At 41.4% G+C, this 16431-nt stretch overlaps 1 protein-coding gene across 1 annotated transcript in view; it reads left to right on the top strand.

The window, feature by feature from the left end:
- Positions 1-16431, top strand: part of LOC136875849 (caspase-3) — a 173714-nt gene that overhangs the window by 41482 nt on the left and 115801 nt on the right. Inside the window, exons 2-4 of the mRNA XM_068228218.1 lie at positions 13557-13633; positions 13800-14058; positions 14186-14388. Coding sequence (XP_068084319.1) covers positions 13629-13633; positions 13800-14058; positions 14186-14388 — 467 coding nt within the window. The 5' untranslated portion in view covers positions 13557-13628. The remainder of the gene's footprint in view (positions 1-13556; positions 13634-13799; positions 14059-14185; positions 14389-16431) is intronic.

Here is a 16431-nt window from a genome sequence, read left to right as displayed (position 1 = left end):
TAGTGTGAAAATCAGAAACCGCGGAAACAAATATTGCACAAACCGCGTAGCCAACTCGCTCGGTAAACGCTAATTTACAAAATATGAATACAGCTATCGTACAACATTCACCATTTGCCTAGTGTGAAAAATCAGAAACCGCTAAAACACATATCGCGTAGCCAAATCGCTCGGTAAACGCTAATTTACAAAATATTAATACAGCTAACGTACATCTTCTATCATTTGCCTAGTGCGAAAATCAGAAACCGCGGAAACACACATTGCACAAAACACGTAGCTAACTCGCTCGGTAAACGCTAATTTACAAAATATGAATACAGCTAACGTACAACATTCATCATTTGCCTAGTATAAAAATCAGAAACTGTGAAAACACATATTGCTCGCCTAGTGCAAAAATCAGAAAACGTAGAAACCCATATTGCTTTAACTGCGCAGCTAACACGCTCGCTGATTGCAAATTTACAAAATATGAATACAGCACAACACGGGTTATCGAGCAGAACACTGATATACGCACACACATCACTCCTTTTTTAGAAAAACAGAACACACACGGACAAGAATGTTGCGAGATAGCTATTATATTTTATTTCCACTCACGCACGATTTTTAATTTACTCTACACACAGATATATGAATTGCCTAAGATACTTACATGTAAAAAAGGGGGGATATCAAATCATAATGTGTTGTATGTATGCATGTAGTCTGCGCCAAGTCATATGAGCAAATGAAAGCGAATACTGTGAGGTTCTGCTACTGCTTGCAAAAACGTGAACGGAAGTCACTTGAAAACGCAGCAAAATACTCATCACCTTGTTCGGGCATAGACAAGTAAGACACACATTTAGTTTGAAATAAAATGCTGGATAGCGTGGTTCAAATCCCGGTGACTTAATGTCCTGATACTTGATAAACCTAGTAATTACATCTTAGCCTTGGCGTTATAAGGGGCATCCGGCAGTAAAACAGAGAGTTTGATTCTTGTGTTTGTTTCTGTTATCTGTTACTTGATAGACCTAGTTTCTTGTAATTATATCTTAGCGTTGTCGTCAGGAATGCTATCCGGCGGTAAAACTACCTTTGATTCTGGCTTGGGAAACTAAAAGCTGATACAACAAACAGGGCACACTATGTTTGTTATTCAACTACCATGTTATATACACAAGATATATATACAAGATGTAATTATTAGAAACTAGGTCCTTCAAGTAACAGAGAACAGAAACAAACACAAGAATCAAACACACTGTTTTACTGCCGGATGCCCCTTATAACGCCAAGGCTAAGATGTAATTACTAGGTTTATCAAGTATCAGGACATTAAGTCACCGTGATTTGAACCACGCTATCCAGCATTTTATTTCAAACTAAATGTGTGTCTTACTTGTCTATGCCCGAACAAGGTGATGAGTATTTTGCTGCGTTTTCAAGTGACTTCTGTTCACGTTTTTGCAAGCAGTAGCAGAACCTCACACTATTCGCTCTCATTTGCTCATATGACTTGGCGCAGACAATAAATGCATACATACCAAAAAAGTATGATTTGATTTTTTACCCCCTTTTTACATGTAAGTGTTGTATGTCCGGCGCTCCCTTCTCGCTCCGCCAGCCAGCTACACGCGCGCCAAGTGTCATTCTTCTAGCCTCGACGCGCAGCCCTCAGTTCGCGTGCCTGAACCATCGTGTGTGTACTATAAAGAGGAACTCCCAGCCTGTCCAGATGCCCACTTGCCCCGGTGTCCAGCTCCAGAATACACCCTACGTCGAGCACGGAGGCTACTCCTCTTGAAAATGTGCTTCGGCCAGGTGGACTGAATTTCTGGCAGTACGAGGTCTCACCTCTGGTCACCGCTCCTCTTCCGCTGCCCATATCCAGTCATACTATTACATACCGTTATATTTCCCTAATTAATGCAAGCTCCCTTGGTTTCGCCAAGTAAGAATTCTTCCAACATTGAACTTGCTTTTATGAACTCAGCAAGGAAGGACTTTCCAAAACATTTATGTCAGTACTTCGGATAGTTTTCGACTATCAACTTTTCATATATCAAGGACTATCTTTTCAAGATAGAAGTGGATGTAAATACTGTAAACTTGTATATAGTGTACAGAAGATAGATCTTTCTCAAGATTCCTAATTCATTTTGCTTCAAGTTAAATTTCAGTTTTATTTGTGTAAATAGTGTATTTTGCATTTGAAGCGAATAATAAAGTTGTGTTTTGTAAATCTCAACCTTGGTTACAACACAACTCTATGGCGACGAGGTAAAAAAAAAAAAAGAACCCAACAAACACTCCAATTCATCGGCCCCAGTCACCAACTCTGTGGCGACAGGATAATAACTTGCAATTCATCCACTCCTGCACAACGAGGTACAGCAAACTCCGTGCCCTCATACACTTAGACATTGGCGACGAAGTCAATCAGTGCTCAGTGTGTCGCCCACTCCACAGACATTCCACAGCTCTGTCGTGCGCTCCACCTGTGTGGCACGCTCCAACGTGTTTGCTTGCTCTCTCTCTCACTCCCAGCATATACCGGTCAAGGTCGCGCCTACAACCAGTGCTGACACACAGCTCTCCTTGCTCTTTATTGCACGCATCTCGCAATGGCTACAGCTGAGCAACTCGCTACGGTATTCCAAGCCTTACAGCAGCAACAACAACAGTTTATGCAACAACAACAGGCAGCATTAATTCAGGCTATTCAAGCTATGTCTGTCTCTACACAGCCATCAGCTATTCCTCCGTTCTCTGCTTTTGATCCGGCTAAGGAAGAATGGTCAGTTTATTTAGCCCGCTTACAACAGCATTTCATCTGCCATTCTGTCACAGATGATCAACGCCGCCGCGCACTATTTCTTAGTTCGGTTGGCAATGCTACGTGTGAATTACTACGTAAATTAGGTCCAGAAGAAAACCTTTCTGAGGTACCATTCGCACAGCTCCTGGCCCGTCTCACTGAACATTATGCCAAAGCTCCTCACATAGTGGCTGCTCGCTATAAATTTTTTCAGAGCAGAAAGCAACCCCATCAGACACATACTGAATGGATAACTGAATTGCGTGGTCTAGCTAAACCCTGCCAGTTCATATGCTCCAAGGACGGTTGTGGTTCACCCTACATTGATTCTCTCATTCGGGACATGGTAATTTTACATACTCCTGAGGACAAGATACGTTTTGACGCTGTCAAGCAGAGTAACCCTTCTTTAGAAGACGTCCAGCGTATTGCTACGGTTTATGAGCTTACTACCAAGACTGCCGCAGCCATAGCTTCTCCACACGAAGTTGCTCAAGTCTCGACTCAGGCCCGCAAGTCCTCTGCTACAGTGAACCGTCCAGATAAGGCGCTCTCTACCAAGCATTCTCGCCAGGTTCCCTCTCGTAATGCTACAAGGAAGCCCAATTCTAAAAGCACCTCGAAACTCCTGCCTTCCTGCCGAGGCTGTTTCAAGCATCATGAACGTCATGACTGTCGTTTTTTCAAAGCCACTTGTGAACGATGTAATAAACTTGGACACAATAAGACTGTATGTCGGAGTTCGCTCCGCCCTGCTAAGACTCCTGCAGCACGCCCGAAGTATATACAGCCCCGCCAAGACATGGAAGTTGATCAGATCAATCTTATTATTCCCACAAGGAATTCTCACAAGATCATCGTTCCTCTATCATTCTCTACTCGATCTGTCGATTTTCAATTAGACACTGGATCACCTGTCTCTATTATTAACCTGGCTACCTACCATGACTTAGGTTCCCCTTCATGCTCTCCAGCTGACATCCAGCTTGTGACGTTTAACAAAAGGAAAATTGACATTAAAGGTCAAATCCAGCTTCAGGCTAGTTATAAAGGAATTCAGAAGGCCATTCCTCTTCTCGTAGTTAACAACTACACTGCATCCAACATTATGGGCATGGATCTATTTAACTTATTTGGTTTCCAGATACATGACAACATTAACGTTGTATCTACATTGCATCCTACTTCTGACGTTACCGATCTCCTAAAGCAGTTTCCTGAAGTCTTCGACTCTCAGCTCGGAACAGCAAAAGACTATACAGCTCACATACAGCTGAAATCCGGAGCTAAGCCTCGCTTCCTCAAAGCACGTCCAGTACCCCTAGCACTTCAAGACCCGGTCACGAAAGAATTAGAAAGATGGATACAAACTGGAATTGTGGTACCAGTTACTTCTAGTCAATGGGCTACTCCACTAGTGGTAATCAAGAAACCGGATGGTAATGTTCGACTTTGTGGCGATTTTCGATCTACAGTCAACGCACAACTCGACACAGATATCTTTCCTATTCCACGTCCAGAAGACTTATTCCGTCGTCTCGCTGGTGGACAATTCTTCTCTCGAGTTGATCTTAAAGAAGCATATCTCCAGCTACTTTTAGACGAAGACTCTAAGAAATTTCTAACACTCAACACTCCTCTCGGACTGCTCCAGCTCCAGCGGCTCCCATTCGGTGTTTCATCCTCAGCGGCTATTTTTCAGCGCTATTTAGCTCAACTCACTGCCTCCATTCCCGGTTGTGCTAACTACCTGGATGATATTATTATTACGGGAAAAGATCATCAGGAACATCTAAACAATCTACGCCTCCTTCTCCAGAAATTGAAAGACAATGGCCTACGAGCGAATCTCGCTAAATGTACATTCTTTCAGCCTCAAGTTCACTACCTAGGACATATACTTGATAAGACTGGAATTCGCCCTAGTGCACAGAATGTCTCAGCTATCGTCAACATGCCAGCACCTCAGAACCTCAAGCAGCTCCAGTCCTTCATAGGCAACGCGAACTACTATAATAAGTTCATTCCCCGCTTCGCTACAGTGGCAGCTCCATTAAACGCTCTACGTAAAAAAGGTGTTAAATTTCAATGGACTCCGCAATGCCAACAGGCATGGAAAACCATCAACAACGCCTTAATTCAAGCTATACAACTCACTCATTTTCAGCCCGACAAGCTCATCACGCTAGCTACTGACGCTTCAGACTACGGTGTCGGTGCCGTTCTCTCCCAGAAGGATCGTCATGGACGGGAACGCCCCATCGCTTTCGCTTCGAAAACACTTAATGACCATCAACGTCGATACAGATAGAGAAAGAAGCTTTAGCCATCATCTTTGGTATTCGCCGTTTCAATGAATATCTCTATGGCAACCATTTCCTGATCATTACTGATCATAAGCCTCTCGTACACTTATTCCATCCTGGTAATAAGATCCCTGAGAATTCCCTCAGAAAGCTTCAAAGATGGTCCATGTTCCTTTCTGATTATTCCTATCAGATTGTCTATCGAGCCACATCCCAGCATTGTAATGCTGATGCCCTCTCACGCTTACCAGTTGGTCCTGATACTGCCTTCGATTCTCACGAATCTGAATGTCTTCAGTTGGACATAGGACTTGAAGATACTGTCTCCAGTTTTCCTATTGATGCTACCTGCATAGCTAAAGCTACGGATAAGGACAGTACACTTGCTACTGTGCGTACTTACATCCGCAACGGTTGGCCTCTTCAGAGCAATCTTCCCGCCCACCTTGCACCTTATCATCGTATGCAGCATCGTCTCACGACTCGTGCTGGAGTCGTACTCCTAGAAGCAGGCACCATCTTCCGAGTGGTTATCCCACTTAGCCTACAGAAACAAGTTCTCGAATTATTACACCAAAGCCATTGGGGTATATCCCGAACGAAGCAACTAGCACGTCAACACTGCTACTGGCCCGGTATTGATGCCGCCATCGAAAAGCTCATCCGTCATTGTGAACAATGTCAACTGAATCAGAACGCCCCGTCTTCTGATCTAGCTTCATGGCCCCCTGCTACTACTCCATGGGAACGAGTTCACATCGATTTCGCAGGTCCTTTCCTCAATTCCATGTGGTTAATAGTCATCGATTCACTATCGCACTTTCCATATGTAGTGGATATGCATTCGACTACTACGACCGAAGCTACCATTCGTGCTCTACAGAAAATATTTACTACAGAAGGCTTACCTCAAGTACTCATTTCGGACAACGGACCTCAATTTACAGCTACTGCTTTTAAGAAATTTTGTACATATAATGGCATTCGTCATATCCTAGCACCGCCTTTTCACCCTCAATCTAATGGTGAAGCTGAACGCTTTGTACAAACATTTAAGAGAAGTATGAAAAAAGCTGTCTCTTCAGGCTTAACTAAAGACCAAGCATTGCTCCAACTCTTAAGCAACTACAGAACTCTGCCCGGCGCTGATAATATCACTCCTGCACAGAAGCTCCATGGACGACCTCACAGAACTTTACTTTCTCTGTTGCAGCCTCTTCCGGCCCAGTCTCAGACCTCACCAACGAAGTTCTCAGTCAACGACAAGGTCTACACCCGGACATTCAGGTCAAACCCACTCTGGATACCTGGAGTCATCTGCAGATCTTTGGGTCATCGTCTCTACGAAATACAGACTACGGAGAAACGTATCTGCCGCCATCAAGACCAGATACGTCTGCGCTACCGCCCATGTCCAGCTATTGATTCTATTGCTCAGCCAGATAAATCTATTGCTGAACGAGCTTTAGACCATTTAATAACCATGGGTTCCTTTCAGGACGAGACAGCGCCACTCCGCCCGGTCCCAGCTCCGGACAATCCAACAGAGACATCAGCAGCTCCGGCCCAGCATCGCAGCCGCCGCCAGCGCCGCCGCCGTTTCACGCCGTACCGGCGTATTTAGGAGGGGAGGGTGTTGTATGTCCGGCGCTCCCTTCTCGCTCCGCCAGCCAGCTACACGCGCGCCAAGTGTCATTCTTCTAGCCTCGACGCGCAGCCCTCAGTGCGCGTGCCTGAACCATCGTGTGTGTACTATAAAGAGGAACTCCCAGCCTGTCCAGATGCCCACTTGCCCCGGTGTCCAGCTCCAGAATACACCCTACGTCGAGCACGGAGGCTACTCCTCTTGAAAATGTGCTTCGGCCAGGTGGACTGAATTTCTGGCAGTACGAGGTCTCACCTCTGGTCACCGCTCCTCTTCCGCTGCCCATATCCAGTCATACTATTACATACCGTTATATTTCCCTAATTAATGCAAGCTCCCTTGGTTTCGCCAAGTAAGAATTCTTCCAACATTGAACTTGCTTTTATGAACTCAGCAAGGAAGGACTTTCCAAAACATTTATGTCAGTACTTCGGATAGTTTTCGACTATCAACTTTTCATATATCAAGGACTATCTTTTCAAGATAGAAGTGGATGTAAATACTGTAAACTTGTATATAGTATACAGAAGATAGACTCTTTCTCAAGATTCCTAATTCATTTTGCTTCAAGTTAAATTTCAGTTTTATTTGTGTAAATAGTGTATTTTGCATTTGAAGCGAATAATAAAGTTGTGTTTTGTAAATCTCAACCTTGGTTACAACAGTAAGTATCTTAGGTATTCATATATCTGTGTGTAGAGTAAATTAAAAATCGTGTGTATGTGGTATAAACTTTGTGTAATAAAATATAATAGCTAACTCGCAACATTCTTGTCTATGTATGTTCTGTTTTTCTAAAAAGGGAGTGATGTGTGTGCGGATATCAGTGTTCTGCTCGATAACCCGTGTTGTGCTTATTCATATTTTGTAACTTTGTAATCACCGAGCGTGTTAGCTGCGCAGTTAAAGCAATATGTGTTTACACAGCTTCTGATTTTCGCACTAGGCGAGCAATATGTGTCTCTACGGTTTCTGATTTTGCACTAGGCGAGCAATATGTGTTTTCACAGTTTCTGATTTTCACACTAGGCAAATGATAAAAGTTGTACGTTAGCTGTATTCATATTTTGAAATTAGCGTTTACCGAGCGAGTTGGCTACGCGGTTTTGTGCAATATGTGTTTCCGCGGTTTCTGATTTTCACACTAGGCAAATGATAAAAGTTGTACGTTAGCTGTATTCATATTTTGAAATTAGCGTTTACCGAGCGAGTTGGCTACGCGGTTTTGTGCAATATGTGTTTCCGCGGTTTCTGATTTTCACACTAGGCAAATGATAAAAGTTGTACGTTAGCTGTATTCATATTTTGAAATTAGCGTTTACCGAGCGAGTTGGCTACGCGGTTTGCGCAATATGTGTTTCCGCTGTTTCTGATTTTCACACTAGGCAAATGGTAAAAGTTGTACGTTAGCTGTATACATATTTTGTAAATTAGCCTTTACCAAGCGAGTTGGCTACGCGGTTCGTGCAATATGTGTTTCCGCGGTTTCTGATTTTCGCACTAGGCAAATGATAAAAGTTGTACGTTAGCTGTATTCATATTTTGAAATTAGCGTTTACCGAGCGAGTTGGCTACGCGGTTTTGTGCAATATGTGTTTCCGCGGTTTCTGATTTTCACACTAGGCAAATGATAAAAGTTGTACGTTAGCTGTATTCATATTTTGAAATTAGCGTTTACCGAGCGAGTTGGCTACGCGGTTTGCGCAATATGTGTTTCCGCGGTTTCTGATTTTCACACTAGGCAAATGGTAAAAGTTGTACGTTAGCTGTATACATATTTTGTAAATTAGCGTTTACCAAGCGAGTTGGCTACGCGGTTTGTGCGATATGTGTTTCTGCCGTTTCTGATTTTCCCACTAGGCAAATGATAGATGTACGTTACCGGTATTCATATTTTGTAAATTATCGTTTACCGAGCGAGTAAGCTACGCGGTTTGTGCGATATGTGTTTCTGCCGTTTCTGATTTTCACACTAGGCAAATGATAGATGTGCGTTAGCTGTATTCATATTTTGTAAATTAACGTTCACATTCATAGCGATCAAATCTACACATGCATAACTATGACGACGTCATCGCTGTTGTTATAAACAAAATAATAGCACGAGCTCACTCTAGCCTTATGCATAAGATCACGTTGTTATAGTAATGCATGTTTAAACTCGATCGATAGAGACATAAAGCTGTGCCTTAACAGAGCGGGAAGAGGAGGAAGCAGAGGAGGCGGAAGAGGAGGAGTTCAAACAGCCTACGTATAGCCGCTATCTTGCGCAAGCTTTTCAGAATTCTAGTCTTGTTACCATTGCAATTGGCGATATATATTTTTCTCTGTTCGAATCCTATAAAATCCATCTTCTTAGGACAAAGGTATCCCCTGCTAAGCAGTAAACATGATTTAATCAGTCATTTTGTGTTCTGAACACAACAATCAGTGTTCTCAACATCTGTTGTAAGTAACGGCAACAGCAGCTTCGTTTAAGGTAGTAAGTATGTGAACAAAAACAAAGCCTTAGAGTGTTGGTTTAAGTATACCTAAAAACTAGGTTCTCTAAGATAATTGTATGTTTTGTCAGGGCAGTTCGCTATACGATTTTAAGTATGTGTCGACAAGCGCAGCTTGCTTTATAACTAAGATAGTAGTAGTAAGTTGGGAAGGGCAGCTTGGTTGTCCGCAGCGTAGCTAAGTCCCGTCAAGATCAATTTAAATTCTGCACTATAATGTTTTCTTCTGTCAAGATAGCAGTACTCAAGTAAGCTATGCGCTCGTGGTTAAAGATAACGGCTTTTATCTTGACAGATGTCAAATAAAGCATGTGTAATTTCAAATTGCCCGCTACCACCTGCTTAAGTTGGCAGCCATTAGGATTTAGCTCCGTCAAGATGCCAACACGATGTTCTGTTGTTTAAAGATAGCAGCTGACAGTTGTCAAAAAAACACGTAGAATTTTTCAAATTTCGCGCGCCCATGTGCATAAGGTAGTAGTCATAAGGATTTAGCCCCGTCAAGATGTCAGCACTGAAGTTTGCGATAGTCTGTTGTTTAAAGATGTCACCTGTAACCTTGACAGCTGTCAAAAAAGCACATGGAGTTTCAAATTGCCGCTACCACGTACCTAAGGTGGTAGCCATGAGGATTTGGCCCCGTCAAGATGTCAGCACTGAAGTTAGCGATGCGCTCTTGTTTAAAGATGGGGTGTAAAAAAGCACGTGGAATTTCAAATTGCCCGCCACCACGTGCCCCTAAGCTTGTAGCCATTAGGTTTAGTGCCGTAAAGATGGCAGGACTGAGGTTAGAGATGCTGTCTTGTTTAAGGATGACAGCTGTCAGCTGTCAAAAAGCACGTGGCTTTGTTTACAAATTCATATTTCGCACACGCCGAATTGAAATTGCCTGCGCTGCTGACGTCAGTAGTCACGTGACCCGAATCGCGGCCTCTGATTGGCTCGGGGGTGTGAACCCTAATGCCCTACTACTCCTAGCCATATTTCCTTCCTATATGGTTCTCTGGATAGAAGCATTCTACCAGGGCGTTTTTTTCGCCTTTACTTTGGTGCTTGTTTTACCAACTATATCAACTGCAGTGCACACAGTTATTTCTTTAAACTTGTTCCACTCTTCTTGGCCTGGTCTAATTCATCAAGTGGTAGGTTGTTTTTGATTTTCTACTGGTATACTTCCTTTTTTGTAAGATATTCTAGGCCCCAAACCTTTATATTTTGTGTACGCTGAGGTTTTGCCCTTTTCATTGGAATGTATCACAAAGTGGCAGTTAGTAGTCGATGGTTACTATTGAGGTTTTCACTTGGGAAGACTTTTACATTTGTGATGGGGGTTGCAGATTCTTTGTCAGATATGATATAGCCTATTACGGATTTCAGGTTTCCATCCCCGCTGGTTTTATGGCTCAGTTGTTTCTTAAAATAAGTATTTTAATAAGGAGGGTATTCCTCAGGCAGAAATCTAAGAGGTGTTCTCTTTCTCCATTCCTGTTTCCAAACCCATTGGGGCCAATTACATTTTCATATCCCTGTCTATCAATACCAACTTGGGCATTAAGATTTCCCATCACAATTACGATGTTCTCTTCTACATGTTCTTCCAGATCCTCAAGGTAGGCAAGTTTCTCCTCTTGAGTGCAACTAGACTGCAGTGCATACACCTGAACAATGGTCAAGATATTCTGATTTGTTTTCCATCGTGACTTCGTTATCCTCTCACTGACATATTCTATGTCTGAAATTGCGTGTACCTGTTTACTGAGGAGGAATGCTATACCATTACGTGCTTCATTTGTATTGTCATGGCAGTGGAGAGTGTAATCTTTGCGAAGAGATATTGCACCTTTCTCTTTCCAGTTTATTTTACTCAACCCTAGGACCTCTATCTTCCTTCTTTCCATGAGATCAATGAGCTCTTCACATTTAGCAGTCAGGGTCATGATGTTTAAAGTCCCAATTCGTGTCTTATTCTGTCTCATAGTGTTTCTTTTCTTAGCATGGCTCTGTTTAACATCAGGTTACTGACAGCCATTCCCAGCAGAGCCATGCAAAGATGAAGTCGCATTTGGGATTTTATTATGGTATCCAAGGTTCTTTTTAGTTTTGAAAGCAATTCCAATGTCTTTCTTTGCTGGCTTGCTAAGCCTAACGCTAGAGACGATGTTTCTCTTGGGGTATTTTCTCTTAGCCTTTGATAGTCCCCTATTCAACTGCAAGGCAGCAGGTTGTACTCATATTAATCCTCAAGTATAGGGCTGCCCCTTCCACCATCTCCACCTTACTGAAATTCAACTTCTCTGCTGTAGATGTCGTTGAGGTCTTCACTCGTAACCCTGAGCTGGGACCTTTACTAGATGTTACACACCGGGTCAATGTGCTTTGGGACTCACATAGACAGGGGCGCCACTCCCTGGGCAGGCCTGCCTACAAAGAGGGTCCCTACCTGCTACCTTCAGCTAGGAACAATATATTGTGTAAACTCTCTAGTATCTAATGGGGGACACGACCTAACATGCTTAGAACAACTTCTTGGTCCTCTACAACTCCACTGTAGAATATTCATCCCCTGTCTGATATATATCTGGTCATTCAAAGCAAGTAGACATCGCTCTGAATAATACCTGCTGACTTATCACTGGACATGACAATGGATGGGTTTCATGAAAAATGCAGAAGAGGTTGAGATGCGGGGTGGGTAGGTTTAAGGTGAATTTGAAAAACTGTGGATACACTTCCAACACCACCATGTGCAAGTGCAAGAAATAACGGGCGAGTTGGCCGTGCGGTTAGAGGCGCGCGGCCGTGAGCTTGCATCCGGGAGATAGTGGGTTTGAATCTCACTGTCGGCAGCCCTGAAGATGGTTTTTCGTGGTTTCACATTTTCACACCAGGCAAATGCTGGGGCTGTACCTTAATTAAGGCTATGGCCGCTTCCTTCCAACTCCTAGGCCTTTCCTATCCCAACGTCTGTGTCGGTGCGACGTAAAGTCACTAGGAAGAAAAGAAGTGCAGGGAAGAATCACCTTGCTTGCAGATTATGTCCATCTAAGTGTATGATGAAGGTCTTGATGAGGGCAATACCTGAAGCATTTGATGTGACAAAATACTAGTCTAATGCTGGTTCTCTATGTAGAGATTTTATAACCAAGTTTTGATGGTTATGATGTGACTGTATATAGTACCAACTAAATATTTACCTCTTATATTGTACCTATTTATTATCTAATCTTGTACTTTTAAGACTGATATAGCTTCCGACATGTTTAAATAAACAGGGCCATTGAAGATTGCAAATTATAAGGGTTTACAGGCTCTGAAAGTGTTGTTCAGTCCAGAGACAAAACCTGTTTGTGAGAGACTTTCCCATTATAGTATTTCAATATTAAATCATAATCATATGCGAAACCCTTTCTCGTATTTGTTAAGACTGGTTGATCTGTTTAATTTTTGGTATTATACAGGCCTAAATAAAGCTCTGTTGCGTTTTGAGCAGTATGCTAATATTCTGCTACATATATAAAAAATAAATTTTGGCAATGATTTCCTGTGCATAATGCTCTAATTGTGCACAGTTTGATCCAAACCAGAGTAAATGATGTTAAATGATCAGACATACTGAAATTCAAGCATTCAAAAATTAAATACTTTGCTAGGGAAAAAGCGGATAGGTACAGGGCATTTTCCAAAAAAGACAGGATGTGGCTCCTGTTGTGACCAAAAGTATAATTTCAATACTACATCATATAATTGGCCATTACACCCAACTAGACAACAGATTGGATTATATAGTTTTATTTGACATCATATTGAACTTTAAAGAACCTCTGTGGCTCAGGTGGCAGCACGCCAGCCTCTCACCGCAGGGTTCCTTGGTTCAAATCCCGGTCACTCCATGTGAACTTTTGCTGAAAAAATCAGAACATGTTATTCTCTGGGTACTCTGATTTTCCCTGTCATCTCTCATTCCAGCAACACACTCCAGAATCATTTCATTTCATCTGTCAGTCATTAATCATTGGCCCAGAGGAGTGCGACAGGCTTTGGAAGTCGACACAATTCCTATCCTCACTGCTATATGGGGGCTTCATTCATTCCATTCCTGACCCAATCAAATAACTGGAAACAAGCTGTGGATATTCATTGAATTTTAAAATTGCTCTCTGAAATATTCCAGGAAAATTCCACTTAACATGTTTTTTCACTGTGATCTTATATTGGTGGCAATACTGTATATGCAAATTATATTATTATTTGCAAATAATCTTTTTATAAGATTTCATGTCTCATGTTTACAGAATGCAACCCTACATTAAAGGAAGGGCTTACAAGATGTGTAAAATGAATTAAGAAGAATCCTTCCTGTAGAAATGCAGTAAGTGGCTATTCTGCAAATAAACACCCTGGAAGTACATTGATAACAATAGGTTTGCCAGAGTAGAAATGAAATCTTTGAGTAAGTTACTTATGATCTGAACAGGCTGAAGTGCTATTTATGTATCTATGTATCTGTTTATTTACATTTATTTATTTCTTTGCAGAGAAAATTTTGCTAAGAATGGTGGATACGGTATAGAATATTGTGAAGATCAACAGTCAGAAATGTCTTCTTCAATCAGAAATCGAAGACAGCTCTTACAAGAGCTGCAGGAAGCACTCAGGAAGGATCCTTCATTTATAAATGATGTAATTGCTGTACTACCAACAACAAGCACAGATGATAAGAATAATACTCACACTACCGGTACTGGTAACACATCTTCAATATGCCTCCTATCTGAACACCAGTGTTCCCCATATGTGAGTGGAATGCAGTTTTTCGAACATCCTCCATTAGTATAAGAAATAAATTGACAATTGCACTTCAGTACGGAACAAAAATTAAATTTATACCTTATAATCCTCCATTTTTCATTCTTTATCACAGGTCAAAAACAATGCTGAGGATCAAGAGCCATCTATGGCAGCCAAATCCCATGACTCTGAAGAAGAATCAAACCTGTCTACCACGGACAGAAAAGTGAATAAAATGTCTGAAATGGAGAATAATTTTGAACTGATGAAGCCAGTTATCAAACACTCAACCTTTTCAAATTCATCAACATCGAAAAATGAGTTTATGAAAACTAGGTAAGATCTTTTTTGGGTAATTTATATTTATATTTTCCTCCAAAGAAAAATGAATACACAAAACATGGAAAATGAATGCTCAGTTAGGGGTTAAATAACTGCTCATTTTTACCATTCTCTTATCCATCTGTTCTCCCTACTCGCTTAACCTCATTTAGCGTATACTTGTCACCAATGATATCTACTATTATTATTCTATCCTCCACTGATGAAGGCTTCAGCCAAAAATTTTGGACCCATGCCTTTATTTTAAGTATAGCCTACTCTATCCATGCAGTCTTACATGGTAAATTGCTGTTCTACAACTGTGCCCTAGGCTTATACAGTATATGACCTCTTTGAAAACTGTGGCGTGTGTTATCTAGTGTGCTCATCAACGCTCTTTAAATTTTGTAAAATCTCGTAGGTTGCAGTGCATTAATTCGAAAGTACTTACATGTGGGCTATATAGTGTTTATTTATGTTGAAGTAGACACAGAAATCCAGGTCATGACACACACAGTTATGTCGTTATGTGCTAAGTTAAATCTGTTATTTGAATGTAAATATAGTCCGACAACTTGGCGGTTACACATAGCCGAGAGGAACGGTGTAGGCCTTCTTCTTCTTCTTCTTCTTCTTCTTCTTCTTCTTCTTCTTCGGGAGGGGGTTGTTTGGATTCTTTAGATTATCGCCCAGTCACTTTAACCCTGTTTATAAGTATACACTTGCATATATCTAAAGCTGAATTCTTGATTAATGCGAACGTGTAAATAGTAAATGATAATCTAATAGTGACATAGGATGTTAATGACACACGTAATTTGATATTTAGAAGGCCATTAGCATACGAAGAGTAGAAAGGAATGAGATACCTACAGGCTTCACAGTGGACAGGAATGACGGAAGTTAGTCATTGCAGAACAATTACAACACTATTTGAGCGTCATCAAGAAACTGATTTAAACTAGCAATGAGATTAGGAGAAGGTGTTGCCAATAAGCAAGATATACTGGTAGAAAAGGGGATAGCCCTCTTCGTTAAACAAGATAAGAAAGTTCTTCGAGGTAAATCGCAGACCGGACATTGTAAGAAATATGATTGCTATCACCACTAGACTGACCACACATGCAGTAAGCTTGTTGAGTAAGGTGAAAACGTGCTTTATATTGAGAAGTTAACGCATGATTGAAAGGAAGTCGTATTATGTTTGTGATGTGACGTCTTGTATAAGATCCATAGAAGTACCAAGGTTTAGGTGGGATTATAAGTTGGAGTTGATAATAAAATTACCTTGTTTACGGGAAGAATTTTGCCATTCATGTTGCCATGTCTGGTAGGCTTCAGTTTGAGTTACTGATAGGTAATCTAAAGGAGGAATCGCAATGGAGAGGGGTGCAGTAGATTGATTGCTTGCGTGTTTAGCGGCAACATCAGCTTTCTCGTTGCCAGGAATTCCTACATGGTCAGGTATCCATATTAAGGTTATGTACGCACCAGCCTGGTCAAGTTAATGTAATAAATATTTCACATTATATAAAAACCAATTGAATTAAGTCGATTTAGAGAATAAGGCTTGTAAAACATATTTAGGATCCGTATATATATATAGTAGATTTTTTTAATAGAAATTGTTCTTAATAAGAAGGAGAGCTTGACGTATTGCAAATACTTCGGCAGTAAATATAGAACTATGGTAGGGGAGGTAATACTCGGTAAGTGTGTGGATAGGGAATAAAAATCGCTGCTCCGGTTCTATTTACTGATTTAGCACCATCGGTATAAATGCTAACTTCAACCTCGCATAAGGAAACTTTTACCCGTTTAAACTTAGTGGAGGAATGATACAAATTTTGTGGGTTGCTTGGGCAAGTATCAATTGAAGAAAATATAATAGTTGGTATAAAACACAAATCTCATAAAGTATGGAATACATAGGAAGTTTAGGCATACGTAGGAATTCAATTCGCTGCGTACTAATGGACTTATATGCGTTGTAGAGGGCAGGGGTTCGATCAGCACGTGGAGATTGTTGTGAATAATATTCATGCAATAGTTTCAACT

The sequence above is a fragment of the Anabrus simplex genome, chromosome 6 (genome assembly GCF_040414725.1).
Source record: "Anabrus simplex isolate iqAnaSimp1 chromosome 6, ASM4041472v1, whole genome shotgun sequence".
Taxonomy (NCBI): Eukaryota; Metazoa; Arthropoda; class Insecta; order Orthoptera; family Tettigoniidae; genus Anabrus; species Anabrus simplex.
The sequence above is the reverse complement of the archived record's forward strand: the minus strand, read 5'-3'. Positions and strand labels throughout refer to the sequence as shown.